Below are 23,513 nucleotides of genomic sequence, written 5' to 3' on the forward strand. Positions count from 1 at the left end.
ACAAGTGCCTAAGGATTGTATTTTCTACCATGACTAATCTAATTGGCATTCAGTCAATTTACACCAATACGAAGGCACAATCAACTGTAAAGCGGTGGATTTGTGGACAGTATAATAAAGTATAAATATAGTATCAGCAAACAAAAATGTGCAAGTCAGCGAGGATTTACAATCATATCAGAAGCCAAAATACCTGAGGATGCCTTCTTGTACATACAAACCATGGACTGTATAAAAGGGTTTAGGTGCGTTCGATTTAATACTCAGCGATCGCCGGCCTATAGACATCCACAGATGGCGGAAGCTCCGCTCTACGCTGATAATACAAACCGAACACACCTCACCCATGTTGACCACGCCCACTGTCGGGAGCGCAGCCAATCAGGTTACAGAGCTCATCTAGCGGGAGAAACAGAGTTAAAAAAAGAAAGACAGGTCGAGTCTGTCGGTTTTGTGATATTTTGTGATTTTTTATATAATTGTTTTTATCAAGCTTGTTGTTCATTTGGGTATGTACGACATGTTATCACAGTTATCAAACATTACAATCGAGTTCAGATCGTGACAGTGTTTGTTAGCGAGTGTTTGTTGTGTGAGTTAAGCTAACTTAATGTTTCCTGTTGAACACCGCAGAGTTCCTGCATGATATATTGAGACATGTACTTAATTCAGATGATTGACCACTGGATCAATATATGAGAGTTCTGGGATATCGTGAAATTGTTTTTATTTTCCCTATAAATTTGTTTTAAAGGATTAAGCATGTTGTATTATCCATGGCGTTGAAGTGAGCTTCCTATTTGGGGTTAAGGAAAACAAATAATTATATTTAGCAGCTAATTCTCTGTTATTCCACCACTTACACTCATGGAAAAGTGTTAAACATCGTGGCAAAAGCCTTAACATTGTGTTAACATACTGTCAGATCTGTGAAACCTTTATTTGGCTTGTGAAAACAATGTCACAGACCTCACCAGAGGGCCTCGTATACAGTAAGTTTAGTGTTTTTTTTATTGATTGCACTGATTTTGAGCTGTGAATTTCTGTTTTTATAAGCAACATAAAGGTTACACGAATCTGAAATTGGGTTTAAACAGCAATAAGGTTTTTATTGTGTTTCACAAGTGTAAGTGGTAAAAAACTAGACAGTGAACTGCTAAATATCATTATTTATCTTCCTCTAACCCAGAATCATACTGTATACTGTCGATGTTAATAATATTAGCAAATATATGGAATATATAATATTTAATATATTTAAATAATATAATATTTTTTATGGAGATAGTAAAGAGGAAAAAAGCAGCTCACAAGTTGTATTTGAGACACAAAGTGGTCAACTTTGTTACTGTGTTGATAAAAATAACTCATGTAGAAAATATTAAATTACTGGGGATGAACAATTTAGTGAAACAATTTTGGAGACCACCAGTCTCCTTCTCAGTACTGATTGATTAGTGAATGCAGATCCTGGCAAAATTGTTGTGTTTTTTTATTTTTTATTTCAGGGTGTGTCTGGACTATTGAATCAAATTACATGATAATAATTAGGTCCAACTACCAGTATCAATAATTGCTGAGCTGATGTTGATTGTAATATGTGTTGTTTTCTGTCTTTTAGAGATTTATGTTATTGTGGTTAAGCCAGTAGCAGAATGCGACGCTCAGCAGCTCCCAGTCAGCTTTTGGGTAATGCTGTGAAAAAGCCTCGATTTGTGCCGCCTGGAGCGTCTACTTCACATCCTGTGGCTGAATCCAAACCCCTTTCTCCTAAATTTGGTTTAGGTAATGCACTAGATAAGGTAAATACAGGTCCCCATCTTCTTGTTTATCATCCAATGATGTTCAAACTTGCTCAGATCATAAATTCTCCTCTCATCATTCCTTCACTACTTCAGGTCCAGAGAAGTCTAGCAGCACCAGCTCCAATCAAAACAGGGTGTGATGTTCAGCCCAAAGCTGCCCAGGCTGCACCAGCCTTGTCCAGAGCTCTGGCTCGAGTCCTCAATGCAAGTAAAGAAAATGAGGCTGAGACTGAAAATCCAAACACCGCCACAGAAGAGTGCACAGAAGACAGTGGACCAGCAGGTAAGACATCAAGAGCTGTTTATGGAGCAACACCTGCTGTGGTAATGAGTATGATGTTATAAGGAACTCTGTGTGTGTGATACAGAGTGAGGGATATTTATATAGCACATGTTGGGCATCCAGACACTGGAAAGTCTTGCAGATCCCAAAAGGTGATGGCAGTGTAAAGATACTTTATGTGTGTCAGTAACAAGCTGTTATTTCCCTGCTGAGGGCCTAAATACCTACATTTTCTTGGAGATAAAGATACTCTTAATTGTTGAAATTCAATGTAGGTCGGATTGAGAGATCAACCAATTAAGCCTAGAAAGTTAAAACATATACACAGAAGTATAAAATGATTAATCAATTATCAAAACAGTTGCCGTTGATTTTAATAGTTGGCAACTAATTTATTAATTGACTAATTGTTGGAGCTCTACAATTAATGGATAATTAGATAATTTTGTCACTCACATTTTTCAATTCATGTATGTGTTTCTTAATTTTTAATTTCAGTATTTATAATTTTTAGTAGTCACAATTAATTTTTTGCTCAATAAATAACTAAAAATATTTAAAATATCTGACTGACACTTTATCTCTTCTAGGTGAAGAGGTACGAATGTGTAACATGATACTTTTAATACATGGTTGCTCTACTACGTTAATGCTGATGAACTCCACATAGTACTTACTTAAAGACACATTGTAGTCATGTCATTTTGTAAATTTGTAATTGTATAGTTATTTGGCACAGATAGATAGATAGATAGATAGATAGATAGATAGATAGATAGATAGATAGATAGATAGATAAGGTACCTGATTAATCCGAAAGGGAAGTTGTTACAGCAGCCACTTGACATAAATCAAAATATAAAAACAATGAAGTAGGTAAAACAAATACAGTTAAAGACTAAATTATTTACAATAACCAAATGACCAACTGAAATATAAAAAACAAATAGAATAAAATAGATAATAGAGATGTAATTACAACTAGAATACAGTGATGAGTCTTGCTGGAAACGTGCAAATTGCTGCACAATAAGAAAGCAGAGGAGCTTCATTATAGATATGAATAAACAATACATATAAATAAATACTAATAATCTTACTTGTTCTTTAGCTGATCAGTGATAAACAATATCAGATGAATTTGTGGTAATTATGGAAAAACGTGTTTTAATCTCCTGTTCAGCTTCCAGTTATTACAACTGATTTTGCTGTCTACATTTAAGAGGAGTTACTTCTCCCTGCACAGGTTTAATGTTGCAAAGGATGTTTTCTCAACCAGAATAAATGATGCCCCATCTTGTCTGCTGGCTGTTGGTCTAGTTGCCATTTTTAGAGGCAGCAGTGAGTTTGCTCTGTGTAATCAAAGCCAATGCCCTGTGCACTTCACCTCATATGTTACATTCATTGATGAAATAAGACATAAACCGCCACAACACATGGTCGATGTTCAAAATGCGCGATCGATGAACCAACGCGCACGTATTTAAACTCAAATGTTATTTCCATCAAATCGTTTATTAACACTTCTGACATGAATAACTGTGTGTGTCGCTGGCAAGAGTCAAACGACGAGACAGCACTCTTTCATTTCTGTGTCCTGTCTCTGTGGCTAATAATAACACACACACACACACACACACACACACACACACACACACACACACACACACACAGTAGATGGATGTTAAACCAGGCGGGCTGAGGCTGAGTGACAGCAGGTCCAGCATTATGCAGATGAGCTGGGTAGTGCAGCGGCAGCGGCGTGCAGATCAGGACTGTGCTCAGGATCACTGAGCCCCGCTGCCTCTCCTGCAGGAGCAACTAGTGCCTCCTGTTTTCCACCCTGAAAACACGCGGCTCACACACACCCACTCCGCGTCTGGCTCGACACTTTCCCCACCTGCATCCTGAACGCTTGTTTTGGATCATATGAATTAGTATTGTTGATGCAGGTTGAGATTTTAATGCCTGCATTCACCTCAGACTGCACATTACAGGGATAAACGCTGGTCTCACGGGTATGCGCAGCGCGCTCTCAAGCCCCTCCCCCCACTCAGTTAGTTAAGCCAGCGCTATTTCCAAGCGTCACTCACTTTCGGGAACTCATGACCCTTAATAACCTGCAAGACAATGTTTGAATACAGTTTCTTCCACATTTGTGCATGCACAGCCCCGCTGCAGCCGTGCATATGTTGTGTAGTGTTGTGGAGGCAGTGTGGCTCTGCTCTGTGCTGTGCTTGGTTTGGGGTTTAGAGAGACCGAGCTGTAAGTAGGTCGGGCTGGGTTTAAGCAGCTTAGCTACGTCAGCCTAAGCTGGGAGGAATTCATCCAAAGCCCTCCGCGGTAGGCGGGGGCCTAAACGAGGCTGGCCTAGTTAAGCCTGATTCTTATTGTGTGCAGCACAGCCTGTTTTTGTTGTGCAACGTAGCTGAGAGGGAACCAAGGAGAAGTGTGAATCCATGCACATGTTAGACATAGCTTATATTTGATTCAGAGAGGAAGAAGAGAAGGAAAAATGATAGATGTATGGGAGTTAGACCAGTGTTAGCTTCATCACCGTGGACCAAGAGAAGCCAGCAGAAGGGACACAAACAGACAGTCCTGAGTGTGGCTGCTGAAGGGTGACAGCTTTAGGCCTGACTTGGTCTGTGAGGGTGGGCTATGCTATAAGATGGCGTCCAGCTCTGTTTTTCTGTCCAGTATGGTGGGTAAAGCTCGCTCCTCCAACTTCACCCTCTCTGAGAAGCTGGACCTGTTGAAGCTGGTCCGTCCTCACATCCGCATCCTGGAGGAGCACACCAACAAACACGCTGTCATTGTGGACAAGAACAAATGCTGGGACACTGTGGCTGAGCAGTACAACGCACTGGGAGGGGACAGACCCCACCGGACTGCTCAGGGCCTCCGGACCCTCTACAAGAGGCTGAAGGAGTCAGCCAAACAGGAAGTGATGCAGCGGAGACACGCCCAGCCAGAGTACAGAGCGAGCATCTCTGAGCCAACCAGGAGAATTATGGAGATGATCCCTCACCTGTTTCACCACGTGCCCATCCATGAAAAGGACCAGGCACTACGCAGGTAAAGTGTGACGCACGAGCACAGACACACATTTCACTGCAGAACAGCATAGATAAGAAAACAGTCAGATGAGAGTTAAACAAGCGCAGACAACAAGACTGTATATCCTCAGCTCCAAAACAGCATGTAGTCACAATACAATTCAAGCCTTAGAGGAGGAGGAGGAGGAGGAGTGAGGGGAGGGGCTGTTCTCAGTTTCCAAACCCAATCAGATAACTGACTAACTGTGCGTTGTGATCTAACTCCACAGAAAAATACCGTACGTTCTGCCAGTGTTTATTGGCTGCTTAGTAGTAGTTTGTGTTTTTCATTACTTTACATGGAAAACACTTTGACATTGTTTAATCTGTAAATCAAATTTCGTGTGAATCACTTTGTGTTATTTTTATCTTTTATTTTTGGATGTTGTAACTTGTTTGACAAATACACATCACAAATTGAACTCCAAAATGATGTTTTGAGCTTGGCTTGATCTTCTCATGCTGCAGAAAGTAAATGAAAATGAGGCTGAAGCAGAATATCCTGACATTAGCTGTGGACACTACACAGAAGACAAATCTTTAAATCATTTATTGGAAATTGTCTTTCACGTTATTGTTTTAAGACACAAATTAGACCCAACAGTGATATTTTGACAAAATCTATATGTCATTTATTTATGCCATAATTACATGAAACAAGAAATCTCGACATCTGTGAGGTTGAACCAGCAAAAGTTTGTTATTTTTTACTTTTGGTTAATCATTTAATTTCCCTTCAATCTCCTCTAATTAGTAAACTAATCCTTTGATTAATGTGTATAATCACCAGAGGTCTCCACACACTTCAGTAAACAAGATGTAGACACTTATTAAGTCTGTTTAGGCTCTCTATCCTCACATATTTTTATCCTTCATTCCATCCTCAGATTAATATACAACAAGCACAACTCTCCCATCGAACCTCCTGGCAGCAGCTCCTCTCTGGCTGGACTCCAGGACTACTCAGCAGCTGTCCCAAGTATTCCCCATGAGGTGGTCCAGCTGGACCCTGAAGATGATGTCAAACCACCGCCCGATCTCCCCATTCTCTCCTCGCATGCAGGGTCTGGGCTGGAGGCAGGCCAGGAGCAGGAGGGGGAGCAGGACTTGGGCAGCATCCACAATTACGAAGGATCCCTATCGCCCGCCCCTTCCTCTGTTAACATCCCTCTCTCTGCCTCGCCGCTGCCGTTAGGCCACGACCTCTACCCCAACGACATCTACCCACACCACCAGCCCGACAGGTTTCGCCCCCTGCACCTCGCCAGAGAGGAGCATGAGCTGGTGCTTGCCAATCACAGAAAAGTTGCCATTTACCTGGAGGAGAAGAGGGAGGGGCTGAAGAGGAAGCAGGAACTGGAGGAGGAACTCCTGAGAGCCAAGATCAAAGTTGAGAAACTGAAGGCTGCCCGACTTAGACACGGACTGCCAATTCCTCTATAACAAGCGTGAAAATGTAGTTTTGTGGCCAATGCTGGAAATGAATACTCTGAAAAGTTTGGAGAAATGACTGAGGGGCAACTCACACTCATCAGTTTCATGTTTGAGAGATGTTTCAGAGCTTGGATTTCTTTTGAAAACATAGTGCCTCATACAGACACTTGATAGCATATCACAAAGTCCAGCTGACATCAGTCTCTATTAAAATCAGTGTTAAAAATCTGTCGCCATTCTCGCACTTATTGACAGAAACGGCAAACTTTCAAACACTCCCGTTGCTAACACTGTCAGGCCGAAATACGTTAAACAAATGTGAAAGTCCAGATTTTCAAGAATATTTGTTATAGTGACTGACGTGCATCTCACTGATTCTTCATCTGCATCGATCTGCCACCATTATGTATCCACAGGAATGTTAGCATAGAGCTGTTGATCTTTATTATCCAAGATTGATAGAAAATGTATGACACCATAATGAGACACTAGAGCGCCAGGAGTGTGACAGTCAGCCCGGTTCATATCATTTCATTATTTCGTGCTGTGTCGATTCTTTTTGTAAAGAAAAATTCCACCTAATCTGACATCTGTAGAAATCAGATGTGATAAACTAAAGAGTCATTTCCTTTTAGCACTTATAGGGAGCCATACAAGGTGTCCTTTCTCAAAATTCTGTCAGTTGGAAAAGAAAATGATGCACAAACTGTTTTTTGTTGTTTTTTATGAGCTAAAAATGATCAGAGATACCTCAGATTGCAGCACAAGTTGAACTGTCAAAGGCCTTAACACACAATGCTAATGATGAAATGATGAAATCCTTTTCAGCAAGTTGCAGAATTCAACTGAAAAAAAGTCAAAAATTGTCTCTGGTTGCTGTTTTGACGGCCAGTCGAATGATTGAAAGAAGGGAGATGTGGAAATGGTTTTGTGAAGTTGTTATTTAATGTACGTAACTACATCATTGATTGTATTGTAATGTTGGTACATGATTGTTGTCTGTTTCTTCTACAGTTTGTTCATATGTTCACTTATTTCTATTAAAACAGTACAATTCATATTCTGCCAGGTTTGTATTTTATGACATGCCAAAACGATAATATTTCGTATTTAATTCAAACAGTGCATGAGAAAACCTGCGGTTCATGTGTGAGAATGTGAGGTGGGGGCTTTGCTCCTGGTCCTCAAGGTGAAGTATGATGTGCAGATTTGGTGCAACAGTGACCTCTGCTGACAAGTTGTGTTTTTTCACTGAGATATTCAGCCACTGTATTACATGTCTCCCTTTTACAGGATTGATGAGTTCCCCTCAGTTGGGTCCTGGATCCCCTTGTACCCCTGAGCCACCTGCAAGGTCAGACTCTGGCTGCAGTCAGGACGGAGTGCGTTACTTTAGCGTGATGTGGTGTAAGGCCAGTAAGAAGAAACACAAGCGCTGGGAGGGCGATGCAATCCTGGTGACAAGAGGACGCACGGCCACACTGAAAGATATGGAGGGAAAGGACATTGGAAAAGGTGAGGCAGAGACGCCTGTGGTGGATAACATTTCAGTCTGATTAGTATGTTTAGTTTATTTCGTTCACATGAACTCAAAACAGTCATGTACAGGAAGACTAACAAAGCAAATAATCATATTTCCCCGCTCGGTGTCCCTCATCTCCACCACATCTACTAACAAGCCGAAAGGGAAACAAAAGAAAACAAAAAAAACAAAAGTACAAATAAATAAAGCAGTTTGACCAAAAAGGTGTAGGCTGAATAGCTGAAGGGGCAGTGTGGCTGAAGCCTACATTGATTGTGACAGTTAAGCTTTAACATTAGTAACTTTTGAAAAATTGTTAAATTGTGATAATCAAGTCTGTGTGTCCTCCGAACTCTCTGTTGCACCTGTAGTGATGTTAGTGATGTTAGGGTGTAGTAACCAATGTTAGCAAGAACAAGAGTTTTAACTGTTCAGGTGCTTTTTTTAAGGCCCTGAAAACATATTTTATCAATCAACCTCTCCGTGAGCAGTGATTTCCTGCATGAACACAGTTTTCTGCCAAAGTAAGAACATCTTTTGTTATTCCACGAGACAAGTCTGTCTCTTGAAGTTGGAGACACTCAGCTAATAGCTTTCATGACTTTATAACGCTTTATTTTTATGTGTTTGCTCTTATGACTCATGCATGAGGAAAACTTTCGAATGGTAACACAATACGAGATAATAATATTATGTTTGCATATTTATGTGTAGGTAGCGGCTACAAGGTGTCAGAGCTGGCCTCACTGTCCGAGGGAGAGTCTCTGATGATTGGAGGGAAGGAAATTGAAGTGATGGGCATCATTTCTGCTGCAGACTTCGCCAAGGGACGTTGTTTCCAAGAGGTCCAAGTAGAAGTAGAGGAGCCACATACTAAGACAGCTCCACCTCCTCGTCACTTTGTGTCCAAACCTTTCTGCCCTCCAACAGCGATGGGGAGAGCAGAACCTCCAGGATCCAAACTGGAGGAGGAACAGAAAGGCAGACCTCGTCATGACCCATTAGCTCCGGGTATGTGGACTGAATCAGAGCTTATTTATTGTAACGGTCTTTATTCTGGACAATCTTGGAGTCCCTATCCACAGTTTTGCATGAAAGTTTCATTGTGCTAAAGTCTATAATCAGTTCATCTTTTTTTCAGGTGCCCTGGTGATGCCTCGTCCCTCTCCCAATCATCAGTGGTCTAATAACAAGTCAGGGCTTCATGTTATAGATGTTGTGGTTGACCCACACCTGACCACTCACCTGCGACCCCACCAGAGAGACGGCTTGCTATTTCTCTATGAGTGTGTCATGGGCATGAGGTGAAGGAGCTAAAGTGTAGTCTAAACATAAAAGACATTACATATATGGAGCTAATTTCCTGAATATAATCTGTTCTCGGCCCTTGTAGGATATGTTTTTTAGTACTTGTAAGACATGCTGTGTGTCTTTCGGAAGCGTGATGTATTAGAAATGTGTTGTGTATTTGTTTGACATGTACCTTTTTTATTTACAAAACAAATTAATTAATTTGTGAGTGTTGTTTTGTATTTCCAAATCACACAGTGTTTGTTATTAATTGTAGGGCATTTATACAACATGTTTGTTTGTTTTAGTTTTAGCAGGAAATTAGTTCCATATAATTCACAACGATCACACCCCAAGTAGGATTTATAATAGTTCTTATTGATGTGTTCGGTGTGTGTGTGCTTCAGAGCTATTGGTCGCTACGGTGCTATCCTGGCTGATGAGATGGGTCTGGGGAAGACCCTTCAGAGTGTAGCTCTGTCCTGGACGTTACTTAAGCAAGGACCATATGGCGGGAAACCGATCTCTAAACGTGTCCTTGTGGTCACTCCTGGCAGCCTTGTGCAGAACTGGGGTGCAGAGTTTAACAAGTGGCTGGGCCGGGAGAGGATCAGCGTTTTCACTGTGGATCAGGTGAGGTGGAAAGGAGAAATTTAGTTTTTTGGATTTACAAGGTGGCATAAGGAGTAGAGATCAAAGCTGCACTGTTCCTGATACTCACACTACAGTGTACACTTAACTCTAAACTCACAAGCTGGAACAAGCTAGCCCCTTTTATTTATCTTCAGATACATGTCTTAAACTATTTTAGATGTGCCTTTTCCCTAAATTGTTTTATATTTGGTTAGGTTTCCTGCCTTCTCACTCTTCATTTCATGTGATGTTTTATTTCGCTCTTTTTACACATTGTAATTTATTTCTGGAAAGTTCTACAGTATATAAATCAAGTTACTGTAGTTACTAAGTGAAAAGATAATTAACTCAATCGTATAAATACCATCAGATTCTCATTTCCATTAAAGTGCGGTGTATTCACTTATTAATATGCTGTTTTGTTGACATGTGTAGGACCACAGGATAGAGCAGTTTGTGTTATCACCTCTGCACAGCGTTCTGGTGATCAGCTACGAGATGCTGCTGCGCTGCCTGGAGCAGGTACGTTCACCTTGTGTCTGACCTTCTCTGAGTGTAAATGTTATGAATGCATCCGCTGATTGACGTCTTGTGTTTTTTAGGTACAGAAAGTGGAGTTTGGTCTTGTAATTTGTGATGAGGGTCACAGATTAAAGAACAGCAGCATCAAAACGTCCTCTGCCCTCAGCAGCCTCAGCTGCAATCGCAGAGTCATACTTACAGGTACACATGGATGTTGAGATACAGAGATGCAGATCTTTGGCTGAATCTTTCTAGAAGTCTCTGACTGACAGCTACAATTTCTTGTTTTGAAGGCACACCAGTGCAGAATGACTTGCAGGAGTTCTACGCTATTATAGAGTTTGTTAATCCGGGGATTCTTGGCTCATCAACTGCTTATAGGAAAGTGTATGAGGAGCCTATTCTTCGCTCCAGACAGCCTTCCTGTACAGAGGTAATGTTGTCTCTTTTGCTTTCTCTAGTCTCATCATATATACTGTATTTACATAACCGTATTGACCCGTATATAAGACAACCCTGATTATAAGATGTACCCACTTTTTCAAGACTCATTTTTGGAAAAAGACTTACAACTTGGATTCATTTACTCTTATTTGCTTTTTAAGTAACATGATGAGTGAAGTTAGTCGTTGTCAACTCGAGCGCTTCACCTGGTTCAGAGTGAACACACACACACACACACACACACACACACACACACACACACACACACACACACACACACACACACACACACACACACACACACACACAGAGTGCTCAGCCCTGCCCACAGTGAAACAGAGGAGAGTAGAGACAGTCTCAGTCTGACCATAAATGACAGCAAAACACTTAATTTATGTGCACTCATTTCATGTCAGCGCAGTGCAAGTCTACTGCATTTTGTTGTCAGTTATAGTTGTTCTGAGTTTCTCTCCTCTCCTCTGTTTCACCGTGGGCAGCTCAGTGGAGCAGAAGAGAGACAGTGAAGTAGTTGAGTTGATGACAATACTCGTTACATTACTGTTACACAGTTTTTGATTAACTTTGCCTACTTTTGAGCCTTTGTTTGAGACAATCACTGTCTGTTAACCAATATCATGTCTGTGTCTGCCAATAGGAGGAGAGAGTTTTGGGAGAGGAGCGAGCAGCTGAGCTCTCTCGTCTGACTGGCATGTTCATCCTAAGGAGGACGCAGGAGATAATCAACCGCTACCTTCCGCCACGTCTCGAGTGGACGTTGTTCTGCGACCAGTCCCTGCTGCAGCGAGAGCTGTACATGCATCTCCTCTCTCATCGAGTCTTCAGAGCTTGCCTGCAGAGCTCCACGCAAACTCACACACATCTGGCCTGCATCACTGCACTGAAGAAGCTCTGCAACCACCCTGGTCTGCTTCACTCCACTGTCAAGGTTACACTGTTTTGTGGTCTTTAGAAGAAGGAACGTTTTCTCAAGTTTTAATTGTTGAAGTAATTTCATTTATTGATCTCTGAACATTGTTATTGAAAATCAGTTCTGTAGTTTAAGTATTGATTCTGTATTCATGTGTGTGTTTGGGGATTTGGCTGAATCATGGTCCTAACTGTGAATACTGTCTTGTTCTGTTTTCAGGAGAGAGCAGACTGTGGGTCAGTGGATAATTCTATATATGATGGTCTGGCAGATCTCTTTCCAGAATCCTACTCTTCAGGTGGATTGAATACTGCTGACTCTGGAAAACTACTGGTTCTGTCAGACCTGCTGGCCGCTATTAGACACCTCAGCCCTTCAGACAGGTGAGTCAGGTGGTTGCATTTGCATGAGTGCATTTTTTACATCTGTTTATACTTTATCTTCGCAGGTATGACAATGTATGTGTTGCTTGCAGGGTGGTCGTAGTATCCAACTACACTCAGACACTTGACCTTCTCCAGGACCTGTGCGTACACATGAGTTACACCTTCTGTCGACTTGACGGACACACACCAACCAGCCAGAGACAGCGGCTTGTTGATGGCTTTAACAGCCCATATTCTCAAAACTTCCTGTTTCTGTTGAGCTCCAAAGCTGGTGGGGTGGGGCTTAATCTGATTGGCGCATCTCATCTGGTGCTGTACGACATTGACTGGAACCCTGCCAATGACATTCAGGTAATATACACAAACATTAAGTGATAGGCGTGCAAAGGTTAAAGTCTGTAACACAGTTTTACACACAGACCGGGTCTCTTGTGGACACCCACACGTCAGGGCATGGTCACTTTCGGGGCCATTGCTTAAACTTACGTTAATTTCCTGGAGACTTAGTCTAAACCATCACCACCTTAACCAAAAATCAGCCTTTTCCAAATGAAGGACACAGCTTTTGTCCCCAACTAACTGGTCCTCAGTCGGGCGTGCAGGTGGTCGAGTGGTTAGAGCGCATGCCATATACACAGCCGACCCAGGTTCAAATCCCGGTCAGAGGTCCTTTGCTGCATGTCACAACCCCATGTTTCCTGTCTGTCTACTGCTCAATAAAGGTCTATGCCAGACAAAATCTTTAAAAACAAAAAAAAAAAAAACTGGTCCTCAGTCTGAAATTTGTCCCCAAAAGTAGTCTATGACAGACCTCACATACAAGCAAATATTCTAATTGTAGCATTTCCGTATCCACCAGGTGGTGCTGTGTACATGCGTGTCTCTCTCCTCTGCAACACTGTTTTATTCTGTGTGCTTAGGCCATGGCTCGAGTGTGGAGAGATGGACAGAAGAAGACTGTGCACATCTACCGTCTCCTCACTGCAGGTCAGAATACACAATCACACAATGAGCCAGAAAATTCAGCATACTATGAACTAGACTGATGTACAGTTTAATGTGTTATTCCCTCTCAGGGACCATTGAAGAGCGTATATTCCAACGTCAGGTGGCGAAACAGGGGCTTTCTGGGACGGTTGTCGACCTGGGCAAAGGGGCGGATCACACCAGCTTCTCCCTCAATGATCTGCGAGATCTTTTTAGCCTGACGGACACACCTTGCTTAACTCACGACCTGCTGAACTGCGGCTGCAACATGGATGGATCAGTCACTGGTAGGCTCATGGAAATGCCCCACATGACTTAACTGAGACTCACAGATTTCGACGTGCATGTGTTAACTTTTTCCTCCATTCTCAGCCGATGCAGAGGAGGAGGAGGAGCAGGTCTCCAATAGGCCATGTCAGCTGGGCCGTCAATCTGACCGCGGAGGGGCAGCGCAGAAGCACCTCAGCATGTCCGAGCTGATGCAGTGGAGACATTTCTCTGGTGACACACACACCTTCTCAGACCCCTACCTCGATCACGCACGAAACCACATCACTTTTGCCTTCCAGACCACCATCTGTCACACAGCTCAGTAAACAAACATCACATGCCAGACTTCAATATCTCCAAAACCATAGCATCTTCACACGCGAACGTGTCTGCTAAATGTTTGTCTTTAGCCTCTCTGGGCTTCGTCTGCAGCCTGGCTACAACATACAACTAAACACTCAACAAGTGCTGCAAGTTTAGCCTCAACCCGCAATAGTACAGTCGTCAACAGTTTCAAATATGAGATTCTGTATCTTTTCCTGAACATATTTTGTATTTCCTTTTATTTATTTGAAGAAATGTACTGTAAAATTTCATGAAATAAATTATATCAAAAAGGAATGTGTGTAATAAAGAGGCTTTTAAGCAGCTGGACGTTTGTTATTGACCAAAGTGTTCTTGCTGGGGAAAAAAGCAGAGCCTGTGAGATGTATGTATGTATGCATACGACAGATTGGAAGTGTTTGCCTATCAGGTATGTTTTATAGCCACATGGTGTAGATAATAGTGTTGAGGAGCGTTACTTCTGTGTCCATCTAGAGTAATATTTACTGTGTCAGTTAGAGGATTTATGTTATTCTGGGCATGTTTAGGTGACACTGAGCCTGGTTGGTATGGGCAGAATGTGTATACAACCATCCATTCAAAAGAATCTAGTTCATCGGTAGCTCCGTAGTGAGTACATCGATTAATAGAAGAATGATTTATTTTTGTTTTAATACATAGGGTGGTTTTTTTGTGCTGTAGTGTCACAGTTTATGTATCGGTTGTAGTGACCTTACACACTGCTGTTTAGTGAATCTACTGGGTTTTCGATGTGGGCTACTCTGATCTGTTCAGTCTGTTGTTTTGAATAACACTAGTCTGTTCATGCACTGCAAGACAAAGCTGCTGCGTGGGAGTTATGTAGTTTTGTTTCTGTGTGTGTGTGTGTGTGCGCCCTGAATTCACATATGATTTGTGTTTTCGGGTCTGTCAGATTGACTGAGCTCCAGTGCATTGTGTGTACTTACATAAAGTGGTAATTATTATTTATTTGATGATCGCCACTCTGTGTGATTGTTAAGCAACTTTGTTGTATAATAACTGGGTCTCTAGGATGTCAAGCATGTCCTTTTATACATGTGACAGATCTCACTCTGCGGCCTGTTTAGTGTGTGGTACGTCGGAGACAGTGTGGCGATTATGCAGACACCTGCTGTTTCTCTGTGGTCATAGCGTGAATTCAAACTGTTGGTGCCAGTTCTGCGGCACAAGTCTTCAGGCTTATATGAGCCTTACATGTTCCGTTTGTTTTTATAATAGTTTTCTCACTACAGACTCCAGAAGCTTGCTAGTTTGGGAGAGCAAAAACGGACTGCATTTAAACCACAATACAAAGTCCATGAGTAGAGACGAGGAAAGGCAGCAGCTTGAACCTCAGAGGGAGACCAGAGCTGGCATAGCAACTGTCACCAAGCAACTTCGCGCTACTGCCCTAGCCCGGCTTTGGCCATGTAAAGATACTGTTTGTTTTCAGAGCAATCACATTTTGTGTCGCAGGGCTTCAGTATTGCTATTGGACACGTGTCCAGCAGATGAGTGTCACTTGTCCAAGTGGGATATTGATCCAAATCACATCACTAATAGTCTGCAAGGCCATGTGCGGGTCGCTGCATGAGGTGGAATTTGTCTGTTTAAAGCTCTTACCAACCGCTTGCTGGCTGCACCACCAATCCCTCTTTTTAAGCCCCACGTTCCAGCCTGACAGCTCAAAGACCTGCTGTATGGGTTGAATGAATGACTTTCCACTGCTGAAGGGGGAAAAGGGATACAGTTGTTTTGATGGAGAGACTGAATCACAGATTGGATGTTTATTCCCTGTGATCCCAGGACCTCCGGTGGAAGATCTCAATGAAGAGGCTGGTTGGCCAAGTCTCTGGTATTAACCCTCACTGAGGTCACAAGTCTTCTATTTCAGAAGCATTGGAGATTCACAGGACTAATGTAGTCTTTTATTAGAGTTTGGAAATCCTCATGAACTCAGTGCTTTTCAAGTCTTACATCCTTCAGTGGTGAAGTTGCAAACCTTTTCTCTCAAATACACTTTCAGGCTCACTTTGCTGAACTCCTCTCCCCTCCGGAGAGCTGGACAGTGACACTGATTACCCTACTTATACTTCATTGTTCTTTGACTCTTATGCACTCCTCTCCTCATAGATTACTTTATTCTGGTGATAGGAGGTTACAACCTCTGTGGCTCAATATTGAAGAATATAGAGGGCAGAAGATGTACAGTGAAGGATACTGAATGTATAGCTCACCTGAATTTCATAAAAAATGTCTCCCAGTTTATTTTATAGTACTTTATTTGTGTATTTTAAATGATATCATCTTGTCACAGTGTTCAGCTTTGTCAGTTATCCTGTTTTGTGTTGTTTTCCTGTGATCTGTGGTGAAACCAAAGGTCATTTTCCACAGTGTGGACTATAAAGTATGTACCAAAATTCTCTGTAAAGCTCTTGAAGTCCATTTAATTAAAAAAAAAATCGAAGTTCTATATTAAAGTTCTATCTTCTCATCCTAAATAAGCAAATTGAATGGAGATATAATAAAGTCCATGGGATATTGTCACCTCTGTATATGGACAAATACTGACAATCATTTAAGGTTTCTTCCCCCATTATCTGTCTTTGTGTCCCAAATCTTCATTTACATTACAGTGTTATAAAGATAGAAGCTCTTGACCAGGGAAGCATGTATTGATAATTTCTTTGGCATTTTTTGGCAAAGATGGGAGGGAGTGATGCAGTTCCATGCAGATGGGGCAGCACAAGGCTATGTTTTGGCATCTTAGTGAAAATTGCATAATTGCACAAAGAAAAGAGATATGAGCTGGTCTGTTTTTGTGCACCAACAGTTAGTTAATAAATGGGTCATCTGTCTGCACAGTCTGTTCCTTGAAATGTATAGTAACTACAGAATAATGCAGACTCAAGTAAATAAACACTTATGTAAACCCTATTCAGCAGCAGATACATTTAGAGTCACCTCAGAAATACAAAAGTAACACAACTATAGCAAGAAAAAGCCCACAAAACCTTTTATACTAAGCAAAACACTGACGCCAGAAGTAGTATAGGTTATAATATGGGCATACGGGAATATGTCCTCCTTGACCTTGCTCTCCAGCGGTCTCTACACATGTGTTGTTAAAAGACCCCCGAGGCTTTGATTGTGTAATTACCTCCTTGGCCCAAATCTGAGGTAAAAGAATTGAAAGACATCTGAAATGAGGTCACTGCAGTTAAAACTTCGAGACCATGATATGAAGTTCTTCTGTTTCTATTCAGCCTAAAACAGACTTCGCTTCACTTTCCACAAACCCACAGTTGTACTCATGAATTTTACATTTTCTGAGCAAAATATAAATCTGAGGCAAAGGTACCAACTGTTGGGTACATTTCATTATCATATATTTATTTACTATTAAAATCCATTTAGGAAAAGTTACTTAAGTTAATTGTTACTTGCATTGCAGTCCATCTTAATGGCACTTAAACGAATGGATAGGTTCCACTGGAAGTTATGCAGGTACAGTATTTATACAATAAAGTAATAGATTTCTGTACTGTCTAGTTCAATACTGGCTGGGCTGTTTAAAGTCGGTGTGGCTGCTGTCTGAGCAGAAGTTTATTTGGCAGTAATATGATGTGAGTTGTTAGATTGTGAACTGCAGAGCCTTTTGAAGTTACTGCAAGCAGTGTATCTTTATAGTTAGCCTCTAAACCAAAGTTGTATCAGATCATCAAGCAAAGATATTGTCAGAGTAAATAGGTGAAATCAGTTGTAGCTTAAGTTTTACTAGGGTTTAAAAAAGGTTCCTTTTGAATTTATCCTGTGCCTCCATTGATTTAGTGTGCAAGTATATGCAAGTATAAATATGTTTGTTTCTCTTGTATGCTGTTCTTCCAACATCTAAACTGTCTGACTGACCTTAAGAGACTGCGTATGTTTTATTTTAAGCTGAGTAAAGACAGAAAAACTGACAGAAAGAGGTCACTTTACACTCAGCTTCCATCTATAGCCATCATCACCACTCTGCTGATCTGCAGCCAGCCAGCCAGCCTCGATTCCCTCCATCGCCTCCCCCTGACCCTGGTCTGGCTCCAGCACTTAACAAGGATTTCATGTCGCCCAATCATCTGTCAGGCAGATCAGATCAGAGCTGTAATACACAGCAGCAGGTCCCACGGATAAGGCCGCGACCCAATACAGAAGTCCTGAAAAACAACAGCCGAAAAAGCAACATAATCCCACAATTACTGTAATAACTGTCCCTGCTGGCTCTGCATCGCTCTTTCTCTCAGACGCTGGCACACAGAGCCGTTTGGCAAATGTAAATCTGATATGGATGAGATGAGAGAGAATGTGATGCAGGGTCTCTTTTAGCGTCTGTGTACATCCTAAGGTGGGTCATTCACAAAATACCAAGTGGTGGTTGCCAACCTATCAACAATATGATGATGCTGCTGTCAGTAGATATCAGGCTTAAATGCTAAAAGCCTCTTATGAAAGCTTTTACTCAGTAGCTCCTGATGGGGGGATCCAAGCTTTATTTAGATGTTCTCTGACACCAAAAAGACACCAACTGGAGCTTATATGACTTTTCAGGTATGCTAGATTTCATCACATCACTCCCAACTCTTGCAGCTAATAATAATCAGTCCATATAACTTTCCTGGGGCGTGTTGAGTAGTGATATAAAACTCTGTTATCAGCTTTGACCTGCACCTTGTGTCTTTGTTCTGATACTGTTGAAAGTAAAATAAGAAATCTGCCAATACGGTTTACTGAACTGATCTTTATCGGCTACGTGTCATTGAACAGTTCAAGATTGGAGAGGAATAATTTACTTGCCACATGTTGTGATCTAGCATGTCTGTTAATTGTCTCTCAGCTCAGACAGGCAGCAGAGGAGGTCTGGATCAGTTATTCTCATCAGCTCCTGTTCAAAACTCTACCAGCATTTAATAAGTTTTTAAATAACATGAATGCTTGAAAGATGTAAATTATTAAATCATTTTATACAAACTGGATCAGCCTAAAATCCATATATGGTGTTGGGTTTTTTTGTGTGTGCCTAAACCAAACCAAACTTTTGCCATAGCAGTGTAAGACCAGAAAAAAGCAACAGTGATTTCTTTGAGTATTATAAAAGGCATAGACAAACAAGGCTTTCTGTTGTGTAGACGTCATATTAGAAAACCCTCACGTTTTTGTTGAGGGGAAAATTACAAATAGTGTATTTTGTTGTTTAATTTGAAGGACATATTGATCACTTTAATTGTTTTCAGTTGTTGTTTCAGTTCTGTCAGAGCTCCTCGTGACAGCTGCCTGTTGCATTCAGTGGAAAGAACAATACTCATGGTGAAACAATAGATTGTCATAAAATATTGAGGCTATGACATTTGCAGTTGTACAGAAGAGGATTAGAGCCACTATGTGGAAAAAAAGTAAGTTCTGACTTTTTTTCTCAGAATTCTGACTTTCTCATTTTTTTTCCCCACAGTGAGTTCCTGTTGATTTGGCCAGTTGTCTGTTGAAATATATCAATTTGGGAAGGAACCTTTGATCTTGCAATTTAAATGTACAGTAAAAAAAAAAAAAAGTTTTACAAGCCAGTCTGTTTTTACAGCTGATAAAGCCGCTTTTTCAGTGCAGAGAATAACAGATACATGACGTCAGAGACCCCACCCTCGCTGTGTCTCCCTGTCTCTCTTTGTCGCTCTCAATGATGGCCCTTTCTTCAACACTTTGGGCCTGATTTACTAAGATCCCAAATAAAGGGTACTAAATTGCGTGCACAGTGCAATAGATTGCGCATTTCGTTTGCGTGCGTTTTGCGGGTGATCTACTAAGAATAACTGGGTAAATGAAAACAGGTGCAACAGGGTGGAGACAGCAGTATTTAAATGAGGGTTTTACATGTCTGAAAGGAGAGTTTGGACGAGTAGAAAGCTGCAAGCGCAAAATGAAATGTGATCAGGTGCTAGTGGAAGAATTTAACAAATATATTAAGTTATAAAACAAATATTGCCAGAAAAACCGACATATGGGGGAATATTTGTGACAAAGTCAATGCTGTTATATTCCACTCCAAAATATTAAAAAAAACACGTTTTTGCACACGCAGACCTTTAGTAAATCAGGCCCTATGTCTTGGACCAAGTCAGTTTTCATATGTTTAACTAAAGAGTAGGCTACTGTCTATACCTATGTGTAAAATCCCTTGAGATGACTTTTGTTGGGATTTGGATTTTAGATTGATTGATCAATTAAGGATGGTAATTAACTTTTTAATATGCAATCATAACCATGTACTTGGCTTACAAGACAACACAAATAATTAATATAGGCTAAACCAGATACAGAATACGGTCATCCATGTTTTAATGAAAAAAAAAATAAGACTGATGAACTGAAGCCAATTCATTTCATTTATATAATGGTGATCTTCATGTTTATGACACAATTCATAAATTACTGATGTAATCATACTGTCATAATTAATGTAAAAGTGTCCATCTGGCTTTCCTTTGCAAGCTATTGAGACTTAAACACATAAACATTGAATAAACATTCCACTTTTTGATTACTTTTGGCTCCTAAGGTTTTGCAAGCTTATTAAAATGGGAAATAACATTTAGCTCAGAGTCTGAAAACACTCACTGATCTGTAATGTGTCTTCATTTCTTTGAACAGACCAGCAAACACAGCTTTTGATCCTACAAGTACAATCTCTGTTTCTGCTCATTTGCTTTAAAAAAAGTTGACTCCTTTTAACTATTGACATCAGTGTGATGGTTAAAAAGAGCATTCAAGGAGATGTTGTTGTCTGATGAGAGACAGTAGTGTGTCATCTACAAAACAGTGATATTTGACATTATGTTGATTCATTATATTGACCAGAGACAACATTTATAAAGAAAACAGAAATACCAAATGTCTGAATGAACAATAACTTACATAAATTGATGTTTATACATTTGAGAAGTTAATCTGTAACAAAGAAACACATTTTTTAAACTGGTGATATGTTTAAAATGTGAAATCTCAATCTGTAAAGTAACAACTAGCTGTCAAACTAAAATAAGTAAAAAGTATGTTATTTCTCCAACATTTTAAAACGGTTCCCTATGAAATAGTGAAATGGTAGGCTACCTCAAAATCATACACAAATGTACCCAGACCACGTCTACTTAAATATCCAATATACAATAAGAGCACATCCATTAATCCTCAGAAAAACCCACATATCTCTAAATATAAATAATTATTTTACTCTTATATTGAAGCCTTATATCTCTGTTGCACAATTCAATACTTCTTTGGTGTAACTAATCCCTGACTGTGTGAGAATGAATCAAAACAGTTAAAGAAAAAAAAACCCACCACATCCAAGCTGCTCCACTTGAATGACACCCTCCTCTCCCTCCTGTTTATATAAAGCAAAGGGAAACTCCATCAGAGCATCAGACACTCAGTTGGAGATTAACGATCCAGACGTGAGCACATCAAGAAGTCACCAGCTGTAAATGTCGCTCCGGGATTTACCAATCAGATGTTTCTGCGATGCCCGAATTCAAATTCAGTTTTTAATGCTTCGGGGTCTTTGCGTCTCAGTGTCGTAGAAAGACTTTTATCTGGCTTTTAGTTGCGTCTTTTACGCAAGGATGAGTTGTGATCGCCGCTGGGATGTAGAGCACAGAGTCGGACTCATTTTACCGTGCTGTGATTTTGGGACACTTTAAACATCTTTTTTGGCGGTTACTTGTGTAATAAAGAGGTTAACGAACCATCTTGCAAACCAAACTCCGGTTAATCCAGTTCATCCTTTTATTGTCACCGGCACCATGCTGTCCACCGTGCGCCGGCACAGCCTCCGCCTGCAGACCGAGCTCCACCGGTGGAGCATCTGCGACCCCGGCAGCCACCTACTCCCGGATAGTTTCCTGGCCCGGGTCCCCACCTGCATCTCCCGCTCCAAGTCCTGCGCCAGCTCCGCCGGGGAGTCAGATGGGAGCCGCGGGAGTTGGTCATCCTCAGATTCAGTCATTTCCACCGACTCCGCCGGGGAGCCCGCGGGTCCCGGGAGTCCGTACCGTGTGGTGCTGTTAGGGGCCAGCGGAGTTGGTAAAACGGCATTCGCCAGTATCTTCGCCGGTGCTGCTGACAGCATGGACAGTGATGACTGCGAGCTGTGTGGAGGTGAGTAAGAAATAACTCTCATATATAACAACCAAACTAAAACTTATCGTACTGTTATTATAGACAAAGACTCACATTAATAAATTACACATAATAGACATGACAAAAACTACTGAAAACATAAGTAAAATGCTGTCATGCTTAATAAGGTCATGATATTATCAGTGATAAGTACTACACAATTTAATTGAATCTAACAATACCATAAAACTGTAGGCTAAATATATTAATATGTCCATTAAGTCTCTGATTTCACTGATTTAAAAATGTTCTTGTGTCATTTTGTGTATCATTTCAGATGAAGTGTGTGAAAAGGAAATTGAAGTTGATGGAGAGCCTGCAACAGTAACTCTGCTGGACAGATGGGATGCAGAGGTGAGATTTAAAAAAAAAGACTTGACACTTGACTCAGTGTGAATTAGAGCAGACTCTGTGCCAGCATGCACAGACTGAACATCCTTTCTCTAACTTGGTGTGTGTTTGTTCTGCAGACTGACAGTGAATGGGCTCAGGAGCGCCACATGCAGGCAGGTGATGCCTACCTGTTGCTGTACTCTATAACTGACCGGGCCTCATTCCTACGAGCCTCTGAGCTCCGGATAACCCTGCGACGCTTTCGTCCTGCCCAACACACACCAATCATCCTGGTGGGGAACAAGTGTGACCTGGTGCGACGCAGAGAGGTGTCCGTCAGTGGTAAGGACACACTGTCCCTCTCTATTTATATCTCTTTTTTTTTAAATGCATGTAAAGATCACTAACTCGCTAATGTTCTTTATGTTTCAGAGGGCCGTGCCTGTGCTGCCGTGTTCGACTGCAAGTTTATTGAAACTTCAGCTGCCATGCAGCACAACGTGTGGGAGGCCTTCCATGGCATAGTGCGACAGCTGCGTCTACGCCAAGAGTCAAAAGAGGCCAACAAACGCTGCAAGCACAAGAAATGCAGCTCACGCCGTGAAAGCCTTCCTAAGAAGGCCAAACGTTTCCTCGACAAGATGGTAGCTAAGAACAATCCCAGTGTGGCGTTCTGGTTGAAGTCAAAGTCCTGCCATGATCTCTCTGTGCTGTAGGAACCTGACGGACATATACCAAACCTCTGAGCAGGTGAACATGTTCAGCCTGGAGGACAGAGTATGTGGGCATTGGCTGGATGGAAACCTCCCTCTGAAGGGCTACAAAGTTGGATGACTGAAACAAAACCAGCACAGTCTACCTGAGAGGTGTTTAAAACATTTCTGCACTGATGTTTATGTATTTCAGTTGAAACTACACTGATGGACTGAGCTCAGTGTGCAAGCCTTTTGTGATGGACTGACAGTCAGTCAATGAGGCTGGAGGTCAGAGGTCAACTGATGGAAACAGAGAGAAGAATGTGACGTGTT

General features: G+C 41.3%; 3 protein-coding genes across 3 annotated transcripts; all 3 read left to right on the top strand.

Moving 5' to 3' along the window:
- The first annotated feature begins 1,655 nt into the window (after window positions 1-1,655).
- On the top strand, window positions 1,656-14,057 carry rad54b (RAD54 homolog B). The gene is made up of 16 exons (XM_053326972.1): window positions 1,656-1,802; window positions 1,899-2,062; window positions 2,116-2,143; window positions 7,934-8,135; window positions 8,857-9,153; window positions 9,284-9,446; window positions 9,840-10,065; window positions 10,501-10,587; window positions 10,668-10,788; window positions 10,881-11,020; window positions 11,687-11,977; window positions 12,179-12,342; window positions 12,435-12,696; window positions 13,266-13,332; window positions 13,422-13,619; window positions 13,705-14,057. Exons 1-16 carry the CDS (start codon window positions 1,656-1,658, stop codon window positions 13,926-13,928), a joined length of 2,781 nt encoding a protein of 926 aa, XP_053182947.1. The 3' UTR covers window positions 13,929-14,057.
- On the top strand, window positions 4,656-6,629 carry LOC128366290 (fibrinogen silencer-binding protein). Its single transcript, XM_053326973.1, has 2 exons — window positions 4,656-5,166; window positions 6,074-6,629. The coding sequence occupies exons 1-2, from the start codon at window positions 4,760-4,762 to the stop codon at window positions 6,627-6,629; spliced, it is 963 nt and encodes a 320-aa protein (XP_053182948.1). The 5' UTR covers window positions 4,656-4,759.
- A 7,702-nt stretch (window positions 14,058-21,759) lies between the features above and the next one.
- gem (GTP binding protein overexpressed in skeletal muscle) lies at window positions 21,760-23,201 on the top strand. Its single transcript, XM_053327140.1, has 4 exons — window positions 21,760-22,131; window positions 22,430-22,506; window positions 22,623-22,827; window positions 22,918-23,201. Exons 1-4 carry the CDS (start codon window positions 21,777-21,779, stop codon window positions 23,199-23,201), a joined length of 921 nt encoding a protein of 306 aa, XP_053183115.1. The 5' UTR covers window positions 21,760-21,776.
- Window positions 23,202-23,513: the final 312 nt, after the last annotated feature.

The sequence above is a fragment of the Scomber japonicus genome, chromosome 10 (assembly GCF_027409825.1).
Source record: "Scomber japonicus isolate fScoJap1 chromosome 10, fScoJap1.pri, whole genome shotgun sequence".
In the NCBI taxonomy this organism is placed as follows: domain Eukaryota; kingdom Metazoa; phylum Chordata; class Actinopteri; order Scombriformes; family Scombridae; genus Scomber; species Scomber japonicus.

Coding starts and splice junctions, on each gene's coding strand:
- LOC128366290 (XM_053326973.1), top strand. CDS start 4,760: ATGGCGTCCAGCTCTGTTTTTCTGTCCAGTATGGTGGGTAAAGCTCGC. Junction 5,167..6,073: donor AAGGACCAGGCACTACGCAG/GTAAAGTGTGAC, acceptor TTCCATCCTCAG/ATTAATATACAACAAGCACA.
- rad54b (XM_053326972.1), top strand. CDS start 1,656: ATGCGACGCTCAGCAGCTCCCAGTCAGCTTTTGGGTAATGCTGTGAAA. Junction 2,144..7,933: donor GCTGTGGTAATGAGTATGAT/GTTATAAGGAAC, acceptor AGTTCCCCTCAG/TTGGGTCCTGGATCCCCTTG. Junction 12,343..12,434: donor CACCTCAGCCCTTCAGACAG/GTGAGTCAGGTG, acceptor TGTTGCTTGCAG/GGTGGTCGTAGTATCCAACT.
- gem (XM_053327140.1), top strand. CDS start 21,777: ATGCTGTCCACCGTGCGCCGGCACAGCCTCCGCCTGCAGACCGAGCTC. Junction 22,132..22,429: donor TGACTGCGAGCTGTGTGGAG/GTGAGTAAGAAA, acceptor GTATCATTTCAG/ATGAAGTGTGTGAAAAGGAA. Junction 22,507..22,622: donor TGGACAGATGGGATGCAGAG/GTGAGATTTAAA, acceptor TTTGTTCTGCAG/ACTGACAGTGAATGGGCTCA.